This window comes from Zingiber officinale, chromosome 11A, assembly GCF_018446385.1.
Source record: "Zingiber officinale cultivar Zhangliang chromosome 11A, Zo_v1.1, whole genome shotgun sequence".
NCBI classification, from domain to species: domain Eukaryota; kingdom Viridiplantae; phylum Streptophyta; class Magnoliopsida; order Zingiberales; family Zingiberaceae; genus Zingiber; species Zingiber officinale.
In genome coordinates this window covers 88,684,451-88,709,458 of record NC_056006.1, presented here as the reverse complement: position 1 = coordinate 88,709,458, position 25,008 = coordinate 88,684,451, and the positions used below count along the sequence as shown (strand labels likewise).

The 25,008-nt window shown below is 44.5% G+C and overlaps 1 protein-coding gene across 2 annotated transcripts; it reads right to left on the bottom strand.

The window, feature by feature from the left end:
- Window positions 1-337: 337 nt before the first annotated feature.
- LOC122032236 lies at window positions 338-25,008 on the bottom strand. Of its 2 annotated transcripts, XM_042591509.1 has the most exons (9): window positions 24,129-25,008; window positions 23,971-24,019; window positions 23,800-23,874; window positions 23,371-23,490; window positions 2,500-2,598; window positions 2,304-2,375; window positions 2,135-2,223; window positions 960-1,025; window positions 338-825 (listed from the first exon to the last, which is right to left on the bottom strand). In XM_042591509.1, the coding sequence occupies exons 1-9, from the start codon at window positions 24,920-24,922 to the stop codon at window positions 789-791; spliced, it is 1,401 nt and encodes a 466-aa protein (XP_042447443.1). In that variant the 5' UTR covers window positions 24,923-25,008; the 3' UTR covers window positions 338-788. The 2 variants fall into 2 exon arrangements, 1 of the variants encoding a protein (XP_042447443.1); XR_006125999.1 differs by having other exon boundaries at window positions 2,135-2,375; window positions 2,500-2,589.

Genomic DNA, 25,008 nt, shown 5'->3' with positions numbered 1-25,008 from the left:
GACATAGGAGTCTCTCCTGCCTAGTTTTTTTCTCTCTCTACAAGTCACACAGAACAGTATTGGTGTATTGTTATTCTTTTGCCCGGGCTTGAATTATTTTTAGGCCGAACTTCCATCACGAACTATACGAAAAACGACGGTATCCGACTGAACCATACCATTTTTTTTTTTCCAATTCCTAGACTCAAATGTTTTAGAACAAGTAGACCTGAGATAACCAATAGCTTTGTGTGGTTTAAATCAAGCGGATACAGATTTGGGCAAACTTGCAAACTTCCGGAGCTGTGATAACTGATAAACAATAGGAGATGAAATAAATGGTGCGCTTAATTTCCACAAAAATTAGAATACAGAAACACAGGGAAGATGGAAGTCCCAACTTCGTTTACTTTTGTGCTCATTTTGTATCATTGAACACGATTGGAACCAACAAATCCTGGGTGCAACAAAATAGTGCTTCTTCTTACAGGGAAATGGTAGAAGAAAGATTAGGAAATTGAAATGTTAAATTTCCCTTCTTTTCAGGTTAACTCGGAAAATTTTCCAAGGATCGACCTTTTCTCTGGTTCTAAAAGAAAAAGCATAAAACTTTTGGGGGGAATTCAGTGCTATTTAAGATGTAGGTAATTGCTATATACAGTGTTAAAGTAAAGTCACAATTAGGCACCCTTCAAGGACTTCTTCACAATTAACTGCGACCCAATCTCCTATGGAAGGAACCGGTAACATTGAAAGATAAGGATGAAACAACGTATGTATTTCTGGCTCTCAAGGAATCAACAGACCAATCAGTGTCCTCGGCATTCAAATAGGCAAGCACAAGAGCTAATCAATAAGCAAAGAACCATAAAATAAGTCATCAAGGTATTAAACAGGAATCATATTTTTCATGCATCTAGATGAAATGAAAGCTAACATTGTAGCAAATTAAACGAAGTTAGCAGGAAAGTATAACTTACCATGAATATTTTCTTGGGCGGATATGGAATCTTGGCTCCTTTGGGATTGTTTGTGGTTTCATTGACCTTTCATAATATTAAAATACAATGTGAAGTTAAGCTAGTATCATCAACAATTAAGAAAATTAAAGCTAAAGAAACCAACGATTTAGGTAGGATTATTGTCCATTAACTTGTTACTGGTATGAACATGTTAATTGTTCAAATATAATCAATGAATTTATAACAAGTAAAATCATTGAACATGTTAGACTAGTTTGGAACTATCATGGCTTTGACACCAACAATAGGGATGATAACAACATTTATCAATTTCTATCAACTTTACAAGAGTGGGCCCATAGTTGTGGTGGGCCTTGTAGTATCACCAAATCAACGAAAACTTGAAACAGCTATAGATTAGGTATAATCGATAGAGAGACCAAAAAGATTTCAGTTTTATTGTAAGAAAAAGTAATTTAAGATTTCCTAGCATAAACTTCAATGGGGGATAAATAGCCGATCCCAAATTCCACAAAGGAAGTCCTTTCGGAGAAAAATTTATTTCATATTATTTGTCATTCTCATATACCAAGACAAGTAAAACTATTCCACTTCTACCTTCCATTAATTACTTTTTATTTTAATTGCATTTCCTATTGTTGTTTCTCTATGTGGCTTTTAAATTCTTTCTAATTCTCAATACACTTGGATTTGGATACGGATAATTTAGGTATTAGCTCTATTCTGTGTCAAAGAGTAGGCATATTTTTTCTTTTTCTTAAGAAGTGAAAAATTGTAAAAAGCACTCTCTTTGTGAAATAGTTGGGAATAAATTGTTTGAAGTTGTGGTCGATGATGATATAGCATTCATTAACTTCAGACTAGTTATTTGACCCATGATTGTGGATCTGGTACCCCAGATCTGGGAGAGACCACATAATTCCTTCTAGATTTTTTTCATCACTTCATCGATCAAATTACAAAAGAAATGAGAGCAAGTGTTGCAGAGTTCAGTAAAGTGTGGAAATAATAATTTAATTGGATGAAACTTGGCAACAAACAACAAAATTAAAATGCATACTACTAGATTCAACAAGCCAATGTCTAAATATAAGAGGGATGTTGGTTGGGAAACATGCCTTACAAAGTGCATACGCTGTTAGTAAAAGGAATGGATAGGTTCTGCAGCATACCTTTTAGGGACAAAGGGCCGATCAAAGTATGGCATTGGCTGAGCTTTAGGCACAAGTTCTCTTCTGAGCCTCCGTATTTCTTCTTCTTCCTCCAACTGCAAGAATAATTTAAGTGTATTAACAAAACATGAATTGACTTGAATATTAGAAAGCAAGTCACAGAGGAGACAGATAAACATTCCTTCTGCTGCATCTCCCTTTTTAATCTTAGCTGTTCAGCAAAGTTCATCCGTTTGGCTACCTGGCAAAAGTGTAAAAAGTTACTCAGAGGCAAAATGATGCAGGTTTCTAATATAGATTGACTTTATCACTATATTGTAGTTGTGCTAAAGAGTTTTCTAAATAATAAAGTCTACGAAACTTACAAAATTATCAAACTCAACCCTTTCTACCGCACGAACATCACTGTGCAAAACAATGTCTAAAGGTTTAGTGCTTTCTTTGGCGGGAGGCTTCTGCAAGTGCTAATAATATATCAATAATACCAAGGTTAGCAAAAGGAGAGACCCATGGAAGCAACACAGATTTGAAGACTACTTACTAACTTAGAGATTAACAAAAACAAATTATTCAAATGGTTAATGATCAAACCAATAATGTAGTTAAGTATTATATCAGTACATATGTTTTAAGAATTATTCAACTTTAGCACAAGTTAGTCAAAAGAAAAAAAAAAAAGAAAAAATGAAACTAATTACTCTGCTCCCTCTCATCTTAACTTTTTTCTTATCATTAACTCTAGAATTTGAACATGCTTATTTTCCCATAAAATTTTATCAAGAGTAGCAGATGGTAGATACTTACGATTTTAGTTATTATCTTAGCTAATAGTTTAAATAGAGCATGACATGTGCTGAGAAAGAATATATTAGGCATGCCTTCAATGAACTTGGCCAATTTTTTATTGAAGTATTAGCTATATATATGATATCCTCGCGTTTATCATGTTAAGGCTTTGGGTAAGATGTTTCCAAGAGTATATAAATATTCTTTATTATGATTTGTGATTTCATTTTTTTAAGAAAAATGTTAAGATGAGAGGGAAATATTTTATTTAGCAGAGTAATTAGTTTTATTTTTTCATTTGTTTTTCCTTTTGACTAACTTGTGATAAAGTTGAACAATTCTTGAAAAATATGCACTGATATGATCCTTAACTACATTTGAATAATTTGCTTTTGGTAATCACCAAGTCTTAGTAGTCTTCAATTCTGTGCTGCTTCCATAGGGTCTCTCCTTTTGCTAACCTATGATATTATTGATATATTATTAGCACTTGCTGAAGCCTCCAACCAAAGAAAGCACTGAGCCTCTAGACATTGTTTTGCACAACGATGTTTGTGCAATAAAAAGAACTGAATTTGATAATCTTCTAACCTTCATAGACTTTATCATCTAAAAAACTCTTTAGCAATTGTGCAATAGAGTTTCCTAGATGATAAAGTCTATGAAGCTTACAAGATTATCAAATTCAGCGCTCTCTACTACATGAACATCGCTGTGCAAAATAATGTTTAGAGGCTTAGTGTTTTATTGGTAGAAGGCTTCAACACGTGCTAACAATATATCATTAATACCATAGATTAGTAAAAGGAGATACCCCATGGTAGAAGCACAGAATTGAAGACTACTTACTGACTTGGAAATTAACAAAAGTAAACTATCCAAATAGTTAATGATCAAACCAATAATGTAGTTGATACGGATATAGGTGAAGCACCCAGGAGGAATTAAGAGGGGAAGGAGGGGTATTTTTGTCTTTTCACTATGCAAGGCTTTAAGGAGGAGGAGGAGGCACTGTTGAGGGGGGCTGGTTCGTGGTTTTCTTCCGCCGCCACCACAAACACGCAAGGACCTTCTCTACGATGCCGGCCACCTCCGACGCCAGCCACCTCCCTCTCTCCTCGGAGCCCTAGCGAGGGGGCGCGTTTTAGGTCGGGGGGATTCCGCCACCATGGGAAAGATACACGAGGAGGCCACCTTCGACGCCTCCGCTGCTCACCGGGCCGCCGCTGGATCCTCCTTCCCCTTTCTCTCGCGAGGGGGCTTCTATGTGTCTTCTCCGCCGCCTCACGCAGGGGGCCTTCTTCTTCTCTTACGCCGTCGCGAAAGGGGCACACACGCCTCCGCTCCTCTGCCTCCCTTCCTCTAGACTTCTTGGCGCGGATGCTGCCGAGCGACACCGTCGCCACTCACTGGGCCAGCCACGCCACCCCGTCGTAAACTAGTTGCTGTCGACGCCCCCTCCGGCGTCCGCTTCAGCGACCACCTCCTCTTCTTTCTAAGGCCATCACCACCTCATGAAAACACCACCTGACTCGTGCCATCATCGCCGCCCAGCATGCGGAGTCGCTTTCTCCCTCTCCACGCCGATGTCGGCACCGCCTTCGGCATAGGCCACACCTCCTTCCTCTCCCCTCTCGCTATTTCAATCAGGGGGCTTCCTTTCTGAGCTCGCAGGGGGCCTCGAGGGGTTTCGCTACTGCCATATCCTCTCACATTCGCATCCTTGTCCACGCCGGCAACCCTATCTCTCTCTCCTCTGGTCGACAACCCACGTACCGGCAGCCCTCTCTCCCACTCCACAGCATACCCACCAGCTGTTGATGCCACCGTTGAGAGCCCACGTGTCGGTAGCCCTCTCCTCCCACTCCGCACAACCACCAGCCGTCGATGCCGCTGTCGACATTACTGCTTGCGCCCTTGCCGTTGAATCCACCAATGGGCACCCTTGTCAGCGGATCTGACTTGTCGGCGCCCTTGCCTTCAGATTCGACATTGATCCGTGTTTAATGTTGCATATGTTCTGACCATCTAGCATTCTGCTTGGCCTTTCTGATCTAGCCCACCGTAGTTTTCTGACCTTCGTGCCGATATCATATTTCAGCCTACGTGCCGATGTCATATTCCGGCCTGCATGTCGTTGTCATATTCCGGCCTGTGTGCCGATGTCATATCCCGGCTTGCATATCGCTGCTAGGTCCTGGTCTACACGTCGTCTTCTGAATCCAGGTCGCGCTCGATTAGGTGTCGTCAGATCTAGCTCTTCATCCTGCTCAGAGTCATCTACTCTTCCGGATCACGATAACTCGAGCAGCATCCCAACCAGCTCATCGACACCCTCAGGCTAGGGTGCATTATTGTACTCACTCTACATTCCTTTCATTACTCTACTATTTGTTCTGTTATTTATATATTTGTTGGATCTGCCTCGAGCATCGGGGTCCTGGGACTGGGGCAACCCGGTCGCTGGCTGTAGGTAGCGTTGACTAGAGGACTTTGGACGACTTGGTCAACATAGAAGTCATCTCAGCATACCCCCTCCAGGTCATAGCGATTCAGTCAACATTCCATCCACTTTACCCGGCGGTTCGTCTGACTCAGATTCTGGATAGGATCAATTTGGCGCTGTCTCTGAGAATCTTTTCCACCTATTTTGGAATGTGAAGATGGACGACGTCGGAAGGTTCTCTGCCATTATCACAGTCTCGGAGGATCCTGATGAACATATTATCTTCTCCCCTCGCTCTTACGGGTATTCAGGAGTCGGGGGATTGACTTGGAGCTTCACCTGACCGACAGGTTAGTTTTTCCATTATATTTTTTCCCCGACTCCATGGGTATTCGAGAGTTGAGGGACCAAGATAGATCCTCAGCCGGTTGGCATGGTTCCTAGATCAGACACTACTACAGTCTTCGCATTCGCTGATATCAGGGCTCCACCTCCCCCGTTCGGGGTCAAGTAATCTCCACTGGTCTCGGACTAGAGTATCATAACTGGTCTCGGACCGGATTATCGCTATTGGTCTTGGATCAAAGTATCGCCATCGATCTCGGACCGGACTATCACCACTGGTCTCGGACCAGAGTATCGCCAGCGGTCTCGGACCAAATTATCGCCATTGGTCTCGGACCAGAGTATTGCCACTGGTCTAGGACTGGACTATTGCCACTGGTCTCGGACTAGAGTATGGCCACCGGTCTCGGACCGGACTATCGCCACTAGTCTCGGACCAGAGTATCGCCACCAGTCTCAGATCGAAGTATCGCCAACGACTTCTCGGTCGGGTTCTAGACTCTCATCCCAGTGCGAGTTATAAGTGAGCATGTTCTCGCGACCAACGACCTCCTGGTCGGAATCCAAACTCTCGCCCCAATGCGAGTTATAAGCAAGCATGCTCTAGCGACCAACGACCTCTTGTTCGGCGTTTCAAACTCTTGCCCCAAGTTATAAGAGAGCATGCTCTTGTGACCAATGACCTCTTGGTTAGTGTTTAGACTCTCGTCCCAGTGCAAGTTATAAGCGAGCATGTTCTCGCGACCAATGACCTCCCGATCAGCATTCCAGACTCTCGCCCCAGTGCGAGTTATAAGCGAGTATGCTCTCGCGACCAACGACCTCCCGGTCGGTGTTCCAGACTCTCGCCCCAGTGCGAGCTACAAGCGAGCATGCTCTCGCGACCAACGACTTCCGTGTCGGCATTCCAGACTCTCGCCCAAGTGCGAGTTATAAGCGAGGATGCTCTCGCGACCAATGACCTCCCGGTCGACATTCGAGACTCTCGCCCAGTGCGAGTTATAAGCAAGCATACTCTCGCGACCAACAACCTCCCGATCGGCGTTCCAGACTCTCGCCCTAGTGCGAGTTATAAGCAAGCATGCTCTCGTGACCAACGACTTCCGTGTCGGCATTCCAGACTCTCGCCCTAGTACGAGCTATAAGCGAGCATACTCTCACGACCAACGACCTCCTGATTGGCGTTCCAGACTCTCGCTCCAGTGCGAGTTATAAGCGAGTATGCTCTCGCGACCAACGACTTCCGTGTCGGCATTCTAGGCATTCACCCTAGTGCGAGTTATAAGCGAGGATGCTCTCGCGACCAACAACCTCCCGGTCGGTGTTCCAGACTCTCGCCCCAGTGCGAGTTATAAGCTAACATACTCTCGTGACCAACGACCTCCTGGTCGGCATTCTAGACTCTCGCCCGAGTGTGAGTTATAAACGAGCATGCTCTCGCGACCAGCAACCTCCCGGTCAGACTCTCGCCCTAGTGCAAGTTATAAGCGAGCATGCTCTCGCGGCCAACGACTTCCATGTCGGCATTCTAGACTCTCGACCCAGTGCGAGTTATAAGCGAGGATGCTCTCGCGACCAACGACCTCCCGGTCGACGTTCCAGACTCTCGTCCCAGTGCGAGTTATAAGCGAGCATACTCTCGTGACCACCTCCCGGTCGGCGTTCCAGACTCTCGCCCGAGTGCAAGTTATAAGCGAGCATGTTCTTGCGACCAACGACCTCCTGGTCGGTGTTCCAGACTCTCGTCCCAGTGTGAGTTATAAGCAAGCCTGCTCTCGCGACCAACGACCTCCCGGTTGGCGTTCCAGACTCTCACCCCAGTGCGAGTTATAAGCGAGCATGCTCTCGCAACCAATGACCTCCCGATCGGTGTTCCAGACTCTACCCCCAGTGCGAGTTATAAGCGAGCATGCTCTCGCGACCAACGGCCTACCGGTCGGTGTTCCAGACTCTAGCCCAATATGAGTTATAAGCAAACATGCTTTTACGTCCAACGACCTCCCGATCGACGTTCCAAACTCTTATCCTAGTGCGAGTTATAAGCGAGCATGCTCTCCCAACCAATGACCTCCCAGTCGGCGTTCTAGACTCTCGCCCTAGTGCGAGTTATAAGCAAGCCCGCTCTCGCGACCAATGACCTCCCGGTCGGCGTTCTAGACTCTTGCCCCAATGTAAGTTATAAGTGAGTATGTTCTCGCGACCAACGACCTCCCGGTCGACGTTCTAGACTCTTGCCCTAGTGTGAATTATAAGCGTGCGCTGCCCACGCGCACATCGACTAGCCGATCAGGTTTCCTCCCTGGCCGGGTACTCTTCTCACTCGCTGCTCTGCCCGGCACTCGCCGCTCTGTCAGCACTCATCCCACTCGCTACTAGGCTCATGAGCTTCGCGCCCACTCGGATCTCCGACTTTGTCCCCTTTTGCATTTTCCTTCGATGGGCTTCACGCTCGCTCGGTGCATCGATGTTGTGCCTTTCAATCTCTCGAGATCCGCTCTCGGCTCACGAGCTCTGCTCCTGCTGGGCTCAGGGGCTCTGCTCCCGTTCGCCTTCGATCTTACGGGCTCCACGCTCACAGGATTCGCTCCCACGCAACTCACAGGTTTTGCTCTCATGCGCCATCGACCTCTAGGTTTCACTCGGCATTGTCTCTATTGCCCACTAGGCATTATCTCGGTCGCCCGTTTAACATTCTTTCGATCACTCGGTCAGCATCTTCGTAGCCGCTCGATCAGTATCGTCTGGTCGTTCGCTCGGCCGCTCACTGGTACCACTCGACTGCCCGCCCAATATTCTCTCGGACGCTTGATCGACATTCTCTCAGATGCTTGGTCGGCATTCTTTTGGTCATCCGATCGGGATCTTCGTAGCCGCCCGATTAGCATCGCCCGGTCGTTCGCTCGGCTACTTGCTTTATTTCGATTGGCCTATCGCTCAATGTTTCTCTCGGTCGCGCATTCGACACCGCTCGCCCATCGTCTTTCCACCTGCTCGGCATTCTCCCGATTACTCGATCGACATTTCTTCGATCTCCTGCTCGACACTACTCGGTCTTTCACTTTGTTCCATTTATACGCACGCTTGACATTCCTTACATCGCTCAACTCGACATTCCTTCGCCGCCCGGTCGACACCTGTTTTTACTTTTTGCTTGACATTTGCATAATCGCCCGATCGCTCTGCTCAGTATCACCCGACCATCTTCTCGATATTGCTTGGTCTCCCGCTCGGCATCCAATCAATCACTTGCTCGGCACTATTTTTCATCGCTTGCTCGATATTATTTTAGTCACTTGCTCGACATCGTCACAGCTAATCATATGACATTATATGACAGACACAACGATCTGACTCTGCATTCAGGAGTGATTCTGCTTTACGTTAGGCTTGGTCTAGTTAGTCTGACTTAAGTCTCCTTCGACTAAACTTAAAGGGGAGGCTTGTGATATGGATATAAGTGAAGGGCCCAGGAGGAATTAATAGGGGAAGAAGGGGTATTTTTATCTTTTCACCGTGTAGGGCTTTAAGGAAGAGGAGGAGGCACTGTTGAAGGGGGCTGGTTTGTGGTTTTCTTCCGCCGCCACCACGAACACGCGAGGACCTTCTCTTCGACGACGACCACCTCTAATGCTGGCCACCTCCGATGCCGGCCACCTCCCTCTCTCCTCGGAGCCCTAGCGAGGGGGGCGCGTTTTCGGCCTAGGGGGATTCCGTCGCCATGGGAAAGATACACGAGGAGGCCACCTTCGACGCCTCCGCCGCTCACCACCGGGCCGCCGCTGGATCCTCCCTCCCCTTTCTCTCGCGAGAGGGCTTCTTCGTGTCTTCTCCGTTGCCTCACACAGGGGGGCATTCTTCTCTTCTTACGCTGTCGTGAAAGGGCCACACACGCCTCTACTCCTCTGCCTCCTTCCTCTAGCCTTCTTGACGCGGATGCCACCGAGCAACACCGCTGCCACTCACTGGGCCAGACACGCCACCCGTCGTAAACCAATCGCCACCGACGCCCCCTCAGGTGTCCACTTCAGCGGCCGCCTCCTCTTCCTTCTAAGGCAATCACCGCCTCACGGAAACACGGCCGGACTTGTGTTGTCATCACCGCCCAGCACGCGGAGTCACTTTCTCCCTCTCCACGCTAATGTTGGCACCGCCTTCGGTGTCGGCCACACCTCCTTCCTCTCCCCTCTCGCTGTTTCAATCGGGGGGCCTCCTTTCTGAGTTTGCAGGGGGCCTCGAGGGGTTTCGCTACTACCACATCCTCTCAAATTCGCATCCTTGTGCACGCCGGCAACCCCATCTCCCTCTCCTCTTGTCGACAGCCCACGTGTCGGCAGCCCTCTCTCCCACTCCACAACACAACCACCAGTAATTCATGCCGTCATCGATAGCCTACATGCCGGCAGCCCTCTCTCCCACTCCACAGCATGACGACCAGTCATCGATACCGTTATCAGCGTTACTACTCGCGCCCTTGCCGTTGAATCCAACCAATGGGCACCCTTGCCTTCAGATTTGACTCTGATCTATGTTTAATGTTGCCTATGTTCTGACCATCCAGCATTCTGCTTGGCCTTTTTGAACTAGCCCACTGTAGTTTTCCGGCCTTGTGCCGATATCATATCCCGGCCAACGTGCCGATGTCATATTCCGGCCAGGGAGGAAACCTGACCGGTAAGTCGATGTGCGTGTGGGCAGTGCACGCTTATAACTTGCACTGGGTGAGAGTCTGGAACCCCGACCGGGAGGTTGTTGGTCGCAAGAGCATGCTCGCTTATAACTCGCATTGGGGCGAGAGTCTGGAACGCCGATCAGGAGGTCGTTGGCCGTGAGAGCAAACTCGCTTATAACTCGCACTGGGACGAGAGTCTAGAATACCGATTGGACGTGAGAGCATGCTCACTTATAACTTGCACTGGGGCAAGAGTTTGGAATGTTGACCGGGAGGTGGTTGGTTGTAAAAGCATGCTCGCCTATAACTTGCACTGGGGCGAGAGTCTGAAGGAGGTCGTTGGTTGTGAGAACATGTTCGTTTATAACTCGTACTGGGGCGAGAGTCTGGAGGAGGTCGTTGGTTACGAGAACATGTTCGTTTATAACTCGCACTAGGGCGAGAGTCTGGAACACCGACCGGGAGGTCATTGGTCGCGAGAGCATGCTTATTTATAACTCGCACTGGGGCGAGAGTCTGGAACGCCGACTGGGAGGTCGTTGGTCGTGAGAGCAGGATAGCTTATAACTCGCACTTGGACGAGAGTCTGGAACACCGACCGAGAGGTCATTGGTCGCAAGAGTATGCTCGCTTATAACTTGCACTAGGGCGGTCGCAAGAATATGCTCGCTTATAACTTACACTCGGACAAGAGTCTGGAACGTCGACTGGGAGATCGTTGATTGCGAGAGCATGCTTGCTTATAACTCGCATTGGGGCGAGAGTCTGGAATGCCGACCTGGAGGTCGTTAGTCGCGAGAGCATACTCGCTTATAAATTGCACCGGGGAGAGAGTCTGGAATGCCGACTGGGAGGTCGTTGGAACATGCTCGCTTATAACTCACATTGGGACAAGAGTCTGGAACGCCGACCGGGAGGTCTTTGGTCACGAGAGCATGTTCGCTTATAACTCGCACTCGGGCGAGAGTCTGGAATGCCGACGATCGCGAGAGCATGCTCGCTTATAACTCGCACTGGGGCGAGAGTTTGGAACGCCGACCGAGAGGTTGTTGGTCGCGAGAGCATGCTCTCTTATAACTTGCACTGGGCGAGAGTCTGGAATGTTGATCGGGAGGTCATTGGTCACGAGAGTATGCTCACTTATAACTCACAATGGGATGAGAGTCTAGAATACCGACTGGGAGATCATTGGTCGTGAGAGGATGCTTGTTTATAACTCGCATTGGGATGAGTCTGGAACGTCGACCAGGAGGTCGTTGGTCGCGAAAGCATGCTCTCTTATAACTCACATTGGGGCGAGAGTTTGGAACGCCGACCGAGAGGTCATTGGTGGCGAAAGGATGCTTGTTTATAACTCGCACTGGGGCGAGGGTCTCGAACTCGACTGAGAGATCGTTGGCAATACTCTAATCCGAGACCGGTGACGATACTTTGGTCCAAGACCAATGGTAATAGTCCGGTCCGAGACCGGTGGCAATACTCTGGTTCGAGAACAGTGGCGATAGTTCGGTCCGAGACCGGTGGCGATACTCTAGTCTAAGACCAGTGGTGATACTGTGGTCCAAGACTAGTGGCGATACTCCGGTCCGAGACCGGTGGCGATACTCCGGTCCGAGACCGGTGGCGATACTCTGGTCCGAGATTAGTGGCGATACTCTAGTCCGAGAACAGTGACGATAGTTTAGTCCGAGACCGGTGGCGATAGTCCGGTCCGAGACCGATGGCGATAGTCCGGTCCGAGACCGATGACGATACTATGGTCCGAGACCAGTGGCAATAATCTGATATGAGACCGTTGATGATACTCTGGTCCGAGATCACTGGTGATAGTCCGTTCCAAGACCGGTGGCGATACTCTGGTCCGAGACTAGTGGCGATAGTCTGGTCCGAGACCGGTGGCGATACTTTGGTTCGAGACTAGTGGTGATAATTCGGTTCGAGACCTGTGGCGATACTCTGGTCCGATACCAGTGGAGATAGCTCGACCATGAACGGGAGAGGTGGAACCCTGATATTAGCGAATCCAAAGACCCTAGCAGTGTCTGATCAAGGAGCCGTGCCAACTGGCTGAGGATCTGTCTCGGTCCCTCAACTCCCGAATACCCGTGGAGTCCGGGAAAAAATATAATGGAAAACTAACTTGTTGGCAAGCTCCAAGTCAATCCCTTGACTCCCAAATACCTGTGTAGCGAGGGGAGAAGATAATATGTTCGTCAGGATCCTCCGGGTCTGTGATAATGGCAGAGAACCTTCCGACATCGTCCATCTTCACATTCCAGAACAAGTAGAGAAGATTCTCACAGACAGCGCCAAATTGATCCTGTCCGAAATCTGAGTCAGATGGACCATTGGGTGAGGTGGATGGAATGCTGATCAAATCGCTATGGCCCGGAGGGGGGAGGGGCATGCTGAGATGACTTCTATGTTGACCAAGTCGTTCGAAGTCCTCTGGTCAACGCTACCTGCAGCCAGCAACCGAGTTGCCCTGGTCCTTGGTACCTCGATGCTCGAGGCAGATCTAAGAAATATATAAGTAATAGAACAAATAGTAGAGTAATCAAAGGAATGTAGAGTGAGTACAATAACGTCCTAGCCTAGGGGGGTGCCTCTCTTGTAGACGGTGAGCTGGTCAGGACACTATCGAATTGTCGTGATCCGAAAGAGTAGATGACTCTTAACAAGATGAAGAGCTGGATTTGATGGCACCTAGTCGAGCGCGACCTGGATTCAGAAGACGACACGTAGGTCAGGACCTAGTAGCGACACGTAAGCCGAGATATGACATCGGCACACAGGCTGGAATATGACAACAGCATGTAGGCCGGAATATGACACGGCACGCAGGCGTCAGCACGAAGACCGGAAAACGGTGGGCTAGATAAGAAAGGCCGAGTGGAATGTTGGATGGTCAGAACATATGCAACATTAAACACAGATCAACGTTGAATCCGAAGGCAAGGGCGCAGGCAAGTCAGATCCATTGATAGGGAGGGGTGCCCATTGGTCGGATTCAACGGCAAGGGTGCGAGCAGTAACGCCAACAGCGGCATCGACGGCTCGTGGCTGTGTTGTGGAGCAGGAGAGAGGAATGTCGACACGTGGGCTGTCGATGGCGGCATTGACGGCTAGTGGTTGTGCTATGGAGCGGGAGAGAGGGCTGCCAGCACGTGGCCTATCGATGAGAGGAGAGGAAGACGGGCTACCAGCATGGGCAAGGATGTGAATGTGAGGATGTGGCAATAGCGAAACCCCTCGAGGCCCCCTGCGAGCTCAGAAAGGAGGCCCCCCGATTGAAACAGTGAGAGGGGAGAGGAAGGAGGTGTGGTTGACACCAAAGGCAATGTCGACATCGGCGTGGAGAGGGAGAAAGCGATGTTGGAGCAGTCTGGGTACCCTAGATTTTGATGTTTGGGTAAAGGTTTAAGTTAGGTTTATTGTTGTATTTGATATGCATTGTGAGTGTGCAGGATACATGTACAACAAGGAAAGTCCAAGGGTGATCTTGGCAAAGGAGGAAAGTCCATGGATGAGTCTTGGCGGTGTAAGTCCAAGCATGTAGTCTTGGCAACGTAAGTCCAAGTGTGACTTGGCAATGGATGAAGTTCCGAAGGCGCGACTTCTTGGCAAAGGAAGACCCGGCAACAATGACAAGGCCGATGGAAGCTCCAGAAGGCAAGACGTGAAGGATGGGGAGGCATCCGAGGGAGGCAAGGCTGATGGAGGAGGCTAGAAGGCTAGGTCTAGGTTGGTCGGGCGAGAGCGAGTGCTGAGTGAATGTACTCGGGGGGTTAAATCCTATGATTAGGGTTTTACTGTAGTGCCACTGTAGCAGCACTGTAGCGTTACTTTAGTAGTATAGTAGCGTCACTTTAGCAGTACAATAGCGTCACTGTAGCAGTCGACTAATGTTTTCATCAGTCGACTGGTGCGGTCGACCGGACAGTCGACTGGGAGCGAACAGAATGCTTCTATTCGTTCGGTTAGTATGGAGCAGTCGACTGATGGTTTTGGCAGTCGACTGGCAGGCAGGGTTTTCCAACTCGTGGCCTATATAACTAAGCATCGGAAGCTTGGTTAAGGTTGACGAAATAGACTTGGTTAAAGCCTATTAGAGTCTCCCAAACCCTCGTGTGATCGGTGTGCTTGTATTCAAGTGTTTGTGGCTAGGTTTCTCCACTGACAAGGAACTTGAGCTAGCCGGAGGTTTTCCGGGGAGTCATCCACCAATAGATCGGGATCGTCTACCTTACGTACAGTCGTGGAGTAGGAATAAGTGATATCCGAACCACGTTACATAAACGTATTAGAGGTTTGATTGTCTTAGTTATTATCTCTAGGTTTAGCATTCTATTTGTTAGATTTGTTTTTGTATTTCCGCTGTGCACTAACATTATAGGAAGCGATCGATTTGGGTGACACGCTATTCACCCTAGGTTTAACATTCTATTTGTTAGATTTGTTTTTGTATTTCCGCTGTGCACTAACATTATAGGAAGCGATCGATTTGGGTGACACGCTATTCACCCCTCCCCCCCCCCCCCTCTCCCCCCCTCCTCTTGCGTACGTCAAGGTCCTAACAAGTGGTATCAGAGCTAGGTGAGCTCTTGTTGGACTAATCGCCAAGAGAGCGGCTAGAGGAAGAAGATGGAGTCGGAGGGACCTCTCGGATGGGACATCCGAATCCCACCTCTATACGAGCGCGAGGACTTCGACTATTGGAGGAACCGCATGGAGATGTGGTTCCAAATGAATTGGAACAAATGGATTGCGTTGGAGGAACCATTTAAAGCTCCAACGGATAAGAAGGGAAAGCGTCTCCGACCTCGATATTGGACCAAGGAGCAAAGGGAGCAATCGGAGACGGACAAGGAGGTAACTAGAATTTTAATTAATTTATTCCCTCCTAATGCGATATTGAATGTAGGTGAATACGAGAACACAAGTGACCTTTGGAAAAGGTAATTGCGCTTCATGGGAGTCCTATACAAATCCAAGAAGAGAAGGAGCCCAAGGGGAAGGGCTCATTGGTCCAAGAAGAGAAGAACCAATCAAATGTTGACACGGGTTCAACATCCGAGGAGGAGAAGGAAGATGAGGAGGTATCATCCACATCTTTAAGAGAGGAAGAAGTGGAACCGTCCACATCTTCAAGTAAAGAGGAAGAAGAGCAATCCAAGGAAGAGGAGATCTTGGAAGCTCAACCCTCCACCTCAACTACCAAGAAGAGCACAAATGACCACATCAAATGCTTTGAGTGTGATAAGATGGGACACTACAAGAGTAGGTGTCCAATGCTCCAAAAGGTAAGGGAGGTAAAGCCTAAACTCAACAAGGTTGATTTAACTAATATGAGTTGTAGGAAGGAGAAGAAGCACATTAGGTGTTTCACGTGTGGTGAGTGGGGACACTACCACACAAAGTGCCCAAGGAGAAGAGAGCTCAAGAAATTGGCACACTTGAAGAAGTGGGAGAAGAAGTGAGCTTCAAGGGTACGGGAGGTAAACCCTAATTTGAATTCAAGTTCAAATTTAAATTCTTCCATGCATGCTAGAAATAATTTTCATTATTTACCCAAGCATAATCATGGATTTAGATATAATGATAGGAATAACGTTAATATAGGAGATAACCCTAGGAGACCTATTCATGCTAAATCTAGTAAGAGTAGACCTAATAAGACCCAAACCACTTTGCCAAAGGGAAGGAAAGTAGGTGAAAACCTAAGCATTAATCCCAAGAAAGGGAGACATATGCCTAGGAAGGTGGGTAGGTCTAGGGATGCCCAAAGTGGATATGTTGACTCTAGGGTTAGAACCCTAGAGTTGGAAAATTAAGCCTTGAAGGCAAAGTTTGAGGAAATGAAGAAAGTCCTAGAGAGGTTCATTATTGGACCTAAAGGACTTGACATGTATTTGGGTGGTCAAAGAACCAAAAATATCAAATTAGGTCCCTCCAAGACCAAAAGGAGGTCAAGTGCTAAGGTAGCACATGACATTGGTAAGGGAGGTGTGACCAAGGACAAGGGAGAGTTATCCAAGGCCAATAAGAAGGAATATGCGAGGGTGACATATAATTATGACAAGGACGAGGTGTCTAAAGTGAATGAAAAGAAGAAACTAACCAAAGACAAGGTGTGACCAAGGACAAGGGAGAGTCATCCAAGGCCAATAAGAAGGAATATGCGAGAGTGACTTATAATTATGACAATGATGAGGTGTCAAAAGTGAAGGAAAAGAAGAAACTAACCAAAGACAAGGTGTTTAAGGTTAGGAAGGTGAGTTTTGTAGGCCAAGTGTCACCCGAGGTGCACCGAAGTGGCCTAGCCATAGTGGGTGAGTCACCAAGGGAGGTGACTAAGGTTAAGATTTCTAAGGTTAGGAAGAGCCTTTGGGACCCATGATAGATGGGTTATCAAATGTGCCAAGTGGTTAGGAGACGGACTTAAGTCTCTAACCTAGTGGGTTGACACAATTGGGATGTATTTCATGCATTGAAATGTAAATTCGGTTCATATTGCATGAAAATTAGTTTTTGATGTATAGATGTCATATAAACCAATGCTAGGGATGCATTATGGTTTAGTATGAGCATAATTAAGATGTATTTCATGCATTGAAATGTGAATTCAGTTCATATTGCATGAAAATTAGTTTTTGATGTATAGATGTCATATAAACCAATGCTAGGGATGCATTATGATTTAGTATGGGTAAATACATCAAGAGGAAGCCAAAACTAGGATTTTAGGTCAAGGTTCAATTGAACTATTTAGATAATTTTGAATTTTATGTCAATCTTGGGATCTGTGATAAATATATTTTTATATATAGTTTTCCCAAGTAGACAAGGTTAAAATAGACTTCTCCACAAAATTTGAGAATTTTTGGAGGTTTGTAGAATTTCTGGTGCATTTCTGAAGTTGGTTAGAAAATGCTTATCTTTTCATAAATAGAGTACCAGTCCGCTGGTACAGTTACCAGTCGACTAGTAACAGTGTTTTTGAGCACAGAAGGTCTCTGTGAGCTCATTTTGATGAGGACAGTCGACTGAGACTTATACCAGTCGACTGGTTCATGAGCACAGAATGTCTCTGTAAGCTCGTTTTGATGATGCCAGTCGACTGGGACTTATGTCAGTCGACTGATACAATCTGAAAATATTTTTCAACATTATAAAATGACCAAAAGTGTAGTGAACATGTATGTAATCTTATGGGAGATTAATACATGATGTTTATGGTCATTAGAGGTTAAAAAATCTAATAATTGGGATATTGATGGAGCTCTTTTTAATGTATGACAAAGGGGGAGAAGTTTAGGTTTAAGTGGGAAACCTACACACCTTTCCAAGAAATCCTAACTTAAGGGGAAGCTTAGGTAAAGGGGGAGCGATTGCTCATTTATTAGCAAAGGGCGAGAAGTTTACCTTTGCAAGAAATCCTAACTCAAGGGGGGCTTAGATAAGTGGGAGCCTAGGGATTTAGGTTTCATTATTTATGCATGAGTTGATTTGCATATTTATTTGCACATGTATTGCTATATTGTTTCCCTGACTTAAATGGGTTACCAAACTTCAAAAAGGGGGAGATTGTTGGAGCAATTTGGGTACCCTAGGTTTTGATGTTTGGGCAAAGGTTTAAGTTAGGTTTATTGTTGTATTTAATATGCATTGTGAGTGTGCAGGATATAGGTACAACAAGGAAAGTCCAAGGGTGATCTTGGCAAAGGAGGAAAGTCCAAGGATGAGTCTTGGCAGTGTAAGTCCAAGCATGTAGTCTTGGCAACGTAAGTCCAAGTGTGACTTGACAATGGATGAAGTCCCGGAGGCGTGATTTCTTGGCAAAGGAAGACCCAACAATAATGACAAGGTCGATAGAAGCTCCAGAAGGCAAGACGTGAAGGATGGGGAGACATCTGAGGGACGCAAGGCTGATGGAGGAGGCTAGAAGGCTAGGTTTAGGTTGGTCGGGTGAGGACGAGTGCTGAGTGAATGTACTTGGGGGGTTAAATCCTATGATCAGGGTTTCACCGCAGCGGCATCAGAAAGCGTGATTGTAGAGGCCACTCAGTGTGTCACCGTAGGTCCGACCGGTGTTTTCATGCCCGATCGCGCGGTCGATCAAGGCTGATCGAGCGAATGTAATGCTTTTGCCTTCGGTTAATATGGGAGTACGTGCGTATCGGGCCGCGGTTGTAACGGTCGAATCTCTATAGAGTAGTCGATTGATGGTTTTGGCAATGAATATGGTTTTCCAACCAGGCCTATATAACCAAGTATTGGAAGCTTGGTTAAGGTTGACGAAATAGACTTGGTAGTTTAGAGTCTGCCCTCGTGTGATCGAGTGTGCATGGATGTGGCGAGGTTTCTTCACCGACAAGGTGCTTGAGCTAGCCGGAGGTTTTCCGGGGAGTCATCCACCGACAAATTGAGATCATCCAGCTTACGAACAGCCGTGGAGTAGGAGTAAGCGATCTCCGAACCACGTTACATAAACGTGTTAGAGGTTTGATTGTCTTGGCTATTACCTCTAGGTTTAGCATTCTATTTGTTAGATTTATTTTTGTATTTCCGCTGTGCACTAACATTATAGGAAGCAATCGATTTGGGTGAGACACTATTCACTCCTCCCCTCTAGTGGACGTCAAGGTCCCAACAAGTGGCTCCGCATGTTGGGCGGTGATGACGGCACGAGTCTGGTGGTGTTTTCGTGAGGAGATGATGACCTTAGAAGGAAGAGGAGGTGACCGCTGAAGCGGATGCCGGAGGGGGCGTCGGCGGCGACTGGTTTACGACGAGTGGCGTGGCTGGCCCAGAGTGGTGGCGGTGTTGCTCAGCGGCGTCCGCGTCAAGAAGGCTAGTGGAAGGGAGGCAGAGGAGCGGAGGCGTGTGTGCCCCTTTCGCGACGGCGTAAGAAGAGAAGAAGAAGGCCCCTTGCGTGAGGCGGCGGAGAAGACACGAAGAAGCCCCCTCGTGAGAGAAAGGGGAAGGAGCATCCAGCGGCAGCCCGATGAGTGGCGGAGGCGTCGAAGGTGGCCTCCTCATGTGTCTTTCTCGTGGCGGCGGAATCCCCCCAAGCCGAAAACGCGCCCCCCTCGCTAGGGCTCCGAGGAGAGAGGGAGGTGGCCGACGTTGGACGTGATCGGCGTCACAGAGAAGGTCCTCGTGTGTTTGTGGTGGCAGCGGAAGAAAACCACGAACCAACCCCCCTCAACAATGCCGCCTCCTCCCCCTTAAAGCCCTACACAATGAAAAGATAAAAATACCCCTCCTTCCCCTCTTAATTCCTTCCAAGCCCTTCACCTATATCCGTATCAGCAGTTAAGTATCATATCAATGCATAATTTTCAAGAATTATTCAACTTTAGCATAAGTTAGTTAAAAGGAAAAAAAGAAAAGAAAAAAATGAAATTTATTACTCTGCTCCCTCCCATCTTAACTTTTTTTCTTATCATTAACTCTGAAATTTAAACATGCTTATCGTCTTACAACTTTTTAGCAAGATTAGTAGATGTAGATACTTGAGATTTTAGTATTATCTTAGCTAATAGTTTGAATAGAGCATGACATGTGTCGAGAAAGAAGATTTTAGGCATGCCTCCAATGAACTTGATCAATTTTTTATTGAAGTATTAGCTATATATATGATATCCTTGCGTTTATCATGTTAAGGCTTTGGATAAGATGTTTCTGAGAGTATATAAATATTCTTCATTATGATTTATGGTATTTTTAAGAAAAATGTTAAGATAAGAGGGAAATATTTTATTTAGCAAAGTAATCAACTGCATTTTTTTTTCCTTTTGACTAACTTGTGCTAAAGTTGAATAATTCATGAAAAATATGTATTGATATGATACTTAACTGCATTATTGGGTTGATCATTAACCATTTGAATAATTTACTTTTGTTAATCTTAAGTAGTCTTCAATTCTGTGCTATTACCATAGGGTCTTTCCTTTTGCTAACCTATGGTATTATGATATATTCTTAGCACTTGCTGAAGCCTCCTGCCAAAGAAAACATCGAACCTCTAGAAATTGTTTTGCACAACGATATTCGTATAGTAAAAAGGGTTGAATTTGATAATCTTGTAAGCTTCGTAGACTTTATAATCTAGAAAACTCTTTAGCATAACTGCAGTAAAGTTTTTTAGATGATAAAAGTCTACAAAACTTACAAGATTATCAAATTCAACCCTTTCTACTGCACGAACATCGTTGTGCAAAACAATGTCTAGAGGCTTTCTTTGGCAGGAGGCTTCAACAAGGGCTAACAATATATCAATAATATCATAGATTAGCAAAAGGAGAGACCCAATCACACTAACAAAGAATTGAAGACTACTTATTGAATTGGATATTAACAAAAGTAAATTATCTAAATGGTTAATGATCAAACCAATAATGTAGTTAAGTATCATATCAATGCATATTTTTCAAGAATTGTTCAACTTTAGCACAAGTTAGTCACAAGGAAAAAAGAAAAGAAAAAATGAAACTGATTATTCTACTCCCTCTCATCTTAACTTTTTTCTTATCATTAACTGTGCAATTTGAACATGCTTATCTTCCTACAACTGTTTATTAAGCTTAGTCAATGGTAAAATTTTAGTTATTATCTTAGCCAATAGTTTGAATAGAGCATGACATGTGCCAAAAAAGAAGATATTAGACATGCCTTCAATGAACTTGATTAATTTTTTATTGAATTATTATATATATACACACACACCTTGCGTTTATCATGTTTAAGGCTTTGGGAAGATGTTTCCGAGAGTATATAAATATTCTTCATTATGATTTCTGATTTTTTTAAGAAAAATGTTAAGATGAGAGGGAAATATTTTATTTAGCAAAGTAATTAGTTTCATTTTTTTCCTTTTGACTAACTTGTGCTAAAGTTGAATAATTTTTGAAAAATATGTACTGATATGATACTTAACTGTATTATTGGTTTGATTATTAACCATTTGAATAATTTATTTTTGTTAATCTCCAAGTCAATAAGTTGACTTCAATTCTGTGCTACTGCCATCGGGGCTCTCCTTTTGCTAACCTATGGTATTATTAATATATTGTTAGCACTTGTTGTGAAGTCTCCTGCCAAAGAAAGCACCAAACCTCTAGAAATTGTTTTGCACAACGATATTCGTGTAGTAAAAAGGACTGAATTTGATAATCTTGTAAGCTTCATTGACTTTATCATCTAGAAAACTCTTTAGCACAACTGCAGTAGAGTTTTCTAGATGATAAAGTCTACAAAGCTTACAAGATTATCAAATTCAGTTCTTTCTACTGCACGAACATCGCTGTGCAAAACAATGTCTAGAGGCTTAATGCTTTCTTTGGTAGGATGCTTCAACAAGGGCTAACAATATATCAACAATACCATAGATTAGCAAAAGGAGAGACCCCATGGCAATAGCACATAATTGAAGACAATTTGGAGATTAACAAAAGCAAATTATCCAAATGGTTAATGATCAAACCAATAATGCAGTTAGGTATGATATCAGTACATATTTTTCAAGAATTGTTCAACTTATATCACAGGTTAATTAAAAGAAAAAAAAAATGAAACTAATTAGTTTGCTAAATAGAATATTTCCCTCTCATCTTAACATTTTTCTTAAAAAATATCACAAATCATAATAAAAAATATTTATATATTCTCTGAAACATCTTACCAAAAGCTATAACACGATAAATGCGAGGATATCATATATATAACTAATACTTCAATAAAAAATTGACCAAGTTCATTGAAGACATGCCTAATATCTTCTTTCTCGGTACATGTCATGCTCTATTCAAACTATTAGCTAAGATAATAACTAAAATCGCAAGTATCTACCATCTGCTAATCTTGATAAAAGATTATAGGAAATTAAGCATGTTCAGATTGGGCCAATGTGCATATATAACAGCTTGTTAACAGTGAGCATGTTATAATTTTATTTCATTTCTATTGCATTATATAACCGACCTCACCTAAAGGGATAAGGCTTGGTTGTTGTTGTTCTATTGCACTATATGATTGCCCTTGCCAAGTATAAAACATCACTCACTCAGATTTCAGCTATTTAAAAGTTTTGGTAAAAGGGACTTTTTTTTTTAGTGAGATGAGGGAGAAGTGGGTGCTTATAAATTGCGAAGTAGTGGAATACAAACTTATTGATTTTTTATAACTGTTTTGTAAATTTTCTTTTTTAAGCTAGAACAGTATAAACGAATATAACAGAATACAAGCTAGTTTGGTGTTGAGTTACTAGTATGATTTTGGTAAAGATAACAAAGAAATTTTGTGTTACCCTAGGAAGATTGTGGTTAGCAACTAACTTTAACAAGATTACAAGAAGGCTATAATCAACTGCAATGGACAGTTGTTAGAATAGGTAGACTTCAGGAAATGAAAATTAAAATGTTATCATTTTAACAGTTCATATGTTCTTTGACCTACCCCTTGGTCTAGTATGAGGTTTGTCAAGTTTATACATGCAAATTATTCTTGATGAACTTCAGTTTGAGAAAGTAACAATGAACACTAAGTGCTGGAGATCTCCCAGCATAGTTACCTATGTTTTTCTCAAGCTTCTTCATGCCAGACAATAACAACAAGGGCACTTAATAAGGGAAATGTTCTAAGAATAAACTCATACATCGAATTTATTTGCATCACATATAATAATATTCAACTTTGAACAAATATCTTCAGTTGGAGATGCAGCAACTTTAAACTATCAAGTATATGATAATCTGGGTTATCATAAATTGCATGCCACAAAGTAATTTGACTGATGAAATCTCAAATCAAATCATAGTCATGGATTTTTGAAAGAGAATCTTCTAATTTATGTAATAAGATTTATCCGAAAAACCATCAGTTTGTGTTATTAAAGAATAATAAATAGTAAGAAACAAAATTAGTATTTATACAAGGATCACTTCAAAGAAACATATATACTTTTTCATGAAACTTGAAGATCATCACCTCTGGTTCATCTGTGGTCCATGGAAGACCTTGGGCAATAGGTATGCGCTGTTTCTCTTCTTTCATCAACATTTCTTTCACATTCTTGATAAATTGTTCTTCCTTAATCCTTCCTCTTTGCTAGAAATATCAAAATAGATAATTCAATATGAAGCTTAACTGAACTAATATCACCAAAAATCAAAGAAATAAAATTATCTACTAGATGGTGCTGTATTAAATGGGATATTAAAATTAAGAACAGCCATCTTAAAATGCTTCTATTTCTATCTCTTATCTTTAAATATGTAGTACAAAATTAAATTCCTAGACAGAGCCTAATAGATGAGTGAAGACTGTGTGCTTGGTTCCAAGCATAACAAACTTAACTGCATTTCCTTGATCAGTAAAATATCTATTCCTTACTAATTAAATAGATTAACAATGTACCTCCGTCCTAAGCTTGAAAGGATGTTGGCTTGTCACTTTTAACATCTTATTCCAGCTCCTAAGAGAATCAGAACTCTGTCAAGGAGATATCATTCTCATTATAAAACTCCTAAAACAAAATTCCAAGAACAGTTCTCTAATATTACTGTCACACAGAGTCCAAAATCTTACAATACGTTTTTTTCTTCCTTCATTGCAAGTCCTTCTCCCCAAGCTCAACCTAGCATCGTTATGTGAATAGTGTTCAATGAATGTTGACCGAGATATTATATAAATGATATTATAATAAGGGGGGAAACACCAAGTTTCGACAGTGTAAGAGTTCTAACCTTTGATCGCTGCTATCTATCAAAGAGCACAATTTTGAGTCTCTTGGAAGTTCTCTAGGAGGTAAAAACTCTGCAGAAGAGAAAACATAAGCAGAAGAACTTTCAGCAGCCACAGTCTTGGATGATTGCTGCAATCCTAACAATGGACAATCCAACGGATTCAGGTTCCTATACACGCATTTCTCAGCTTCATCGTCATTTGAAATTGAAAGGAAGCTCTCGAATGCTTTGACCAAATTCTTCACGCGGCCAGACTCAGGTTCCGGTATTATGTTCATAGCCTCCTCCATCACCAAGTTTCTCGTATTTTTATCCTCTGCTCCGTACAATGGATTTTCAATATCAGTATCCAAGATCTCCCTCATCCCGTCCATTCCACCCTTCTCAGTTCTATCTATAGATCCGTCAACATCGCCGATTGCAGGTTTTGCGACAGCGACGACTATGGAAGGACAACCTTTCCTGAAAAACTCCTCCTGCGACGCTCGAAGGGCCTCATAGGCTTCTTTTCGGCATCTCTCGGAATCCAACCCGTTCCCTACCCTCCTCGAGTCCTTCTTGGCGACGATGAACTTCCTTGCTGGCTCCGGCCGAGGAGGCGGAGCGACGATCCGGCCGGAGGTTCTGGAGGCGGATTTATTCGATTGGGCTGACCTAATCGCCGTTGATGTCACCGATTTCTGAGAAGAAAGAGGAGATGAAAAGGGGACGTTAGGATCAGAATTCTCGGAAACCTTCAGGACATCAGACACCCGAGATCCGGAACGCTGCAGTTTCTTCAAAGGAGTCGCCATTGCAGGATCAACAGTGGAGGAAGGAAGGAGGGAGGTCGAGAAAAGGAAGACGACGATGATCTTTTGATTGGGCGAGTTCTTGAAGA

Coding starts and splice junctions, on each gene's coding strand:
- LOC122032236 (XM_042591509.1), bottom strand. CDS start 24,922: ATGGCGACTCCTTTGAAGAAACTGCAGCGTTCCGGATCTCGGGTGTCT. Junction 2,599..23,370: donor GGACCACAGATGAACCAGAG/GTGATGATCTTC, acceptor ATATATTATTAG/CACTTGCAGAAGCCTCCCGC. Junction 826..959: donor CGCCCAAGAAAATATTCATG/GTAAGTTATACT, acceptor CTTATTGATTAG/CTCTTGTGCTTGCCTATTTG.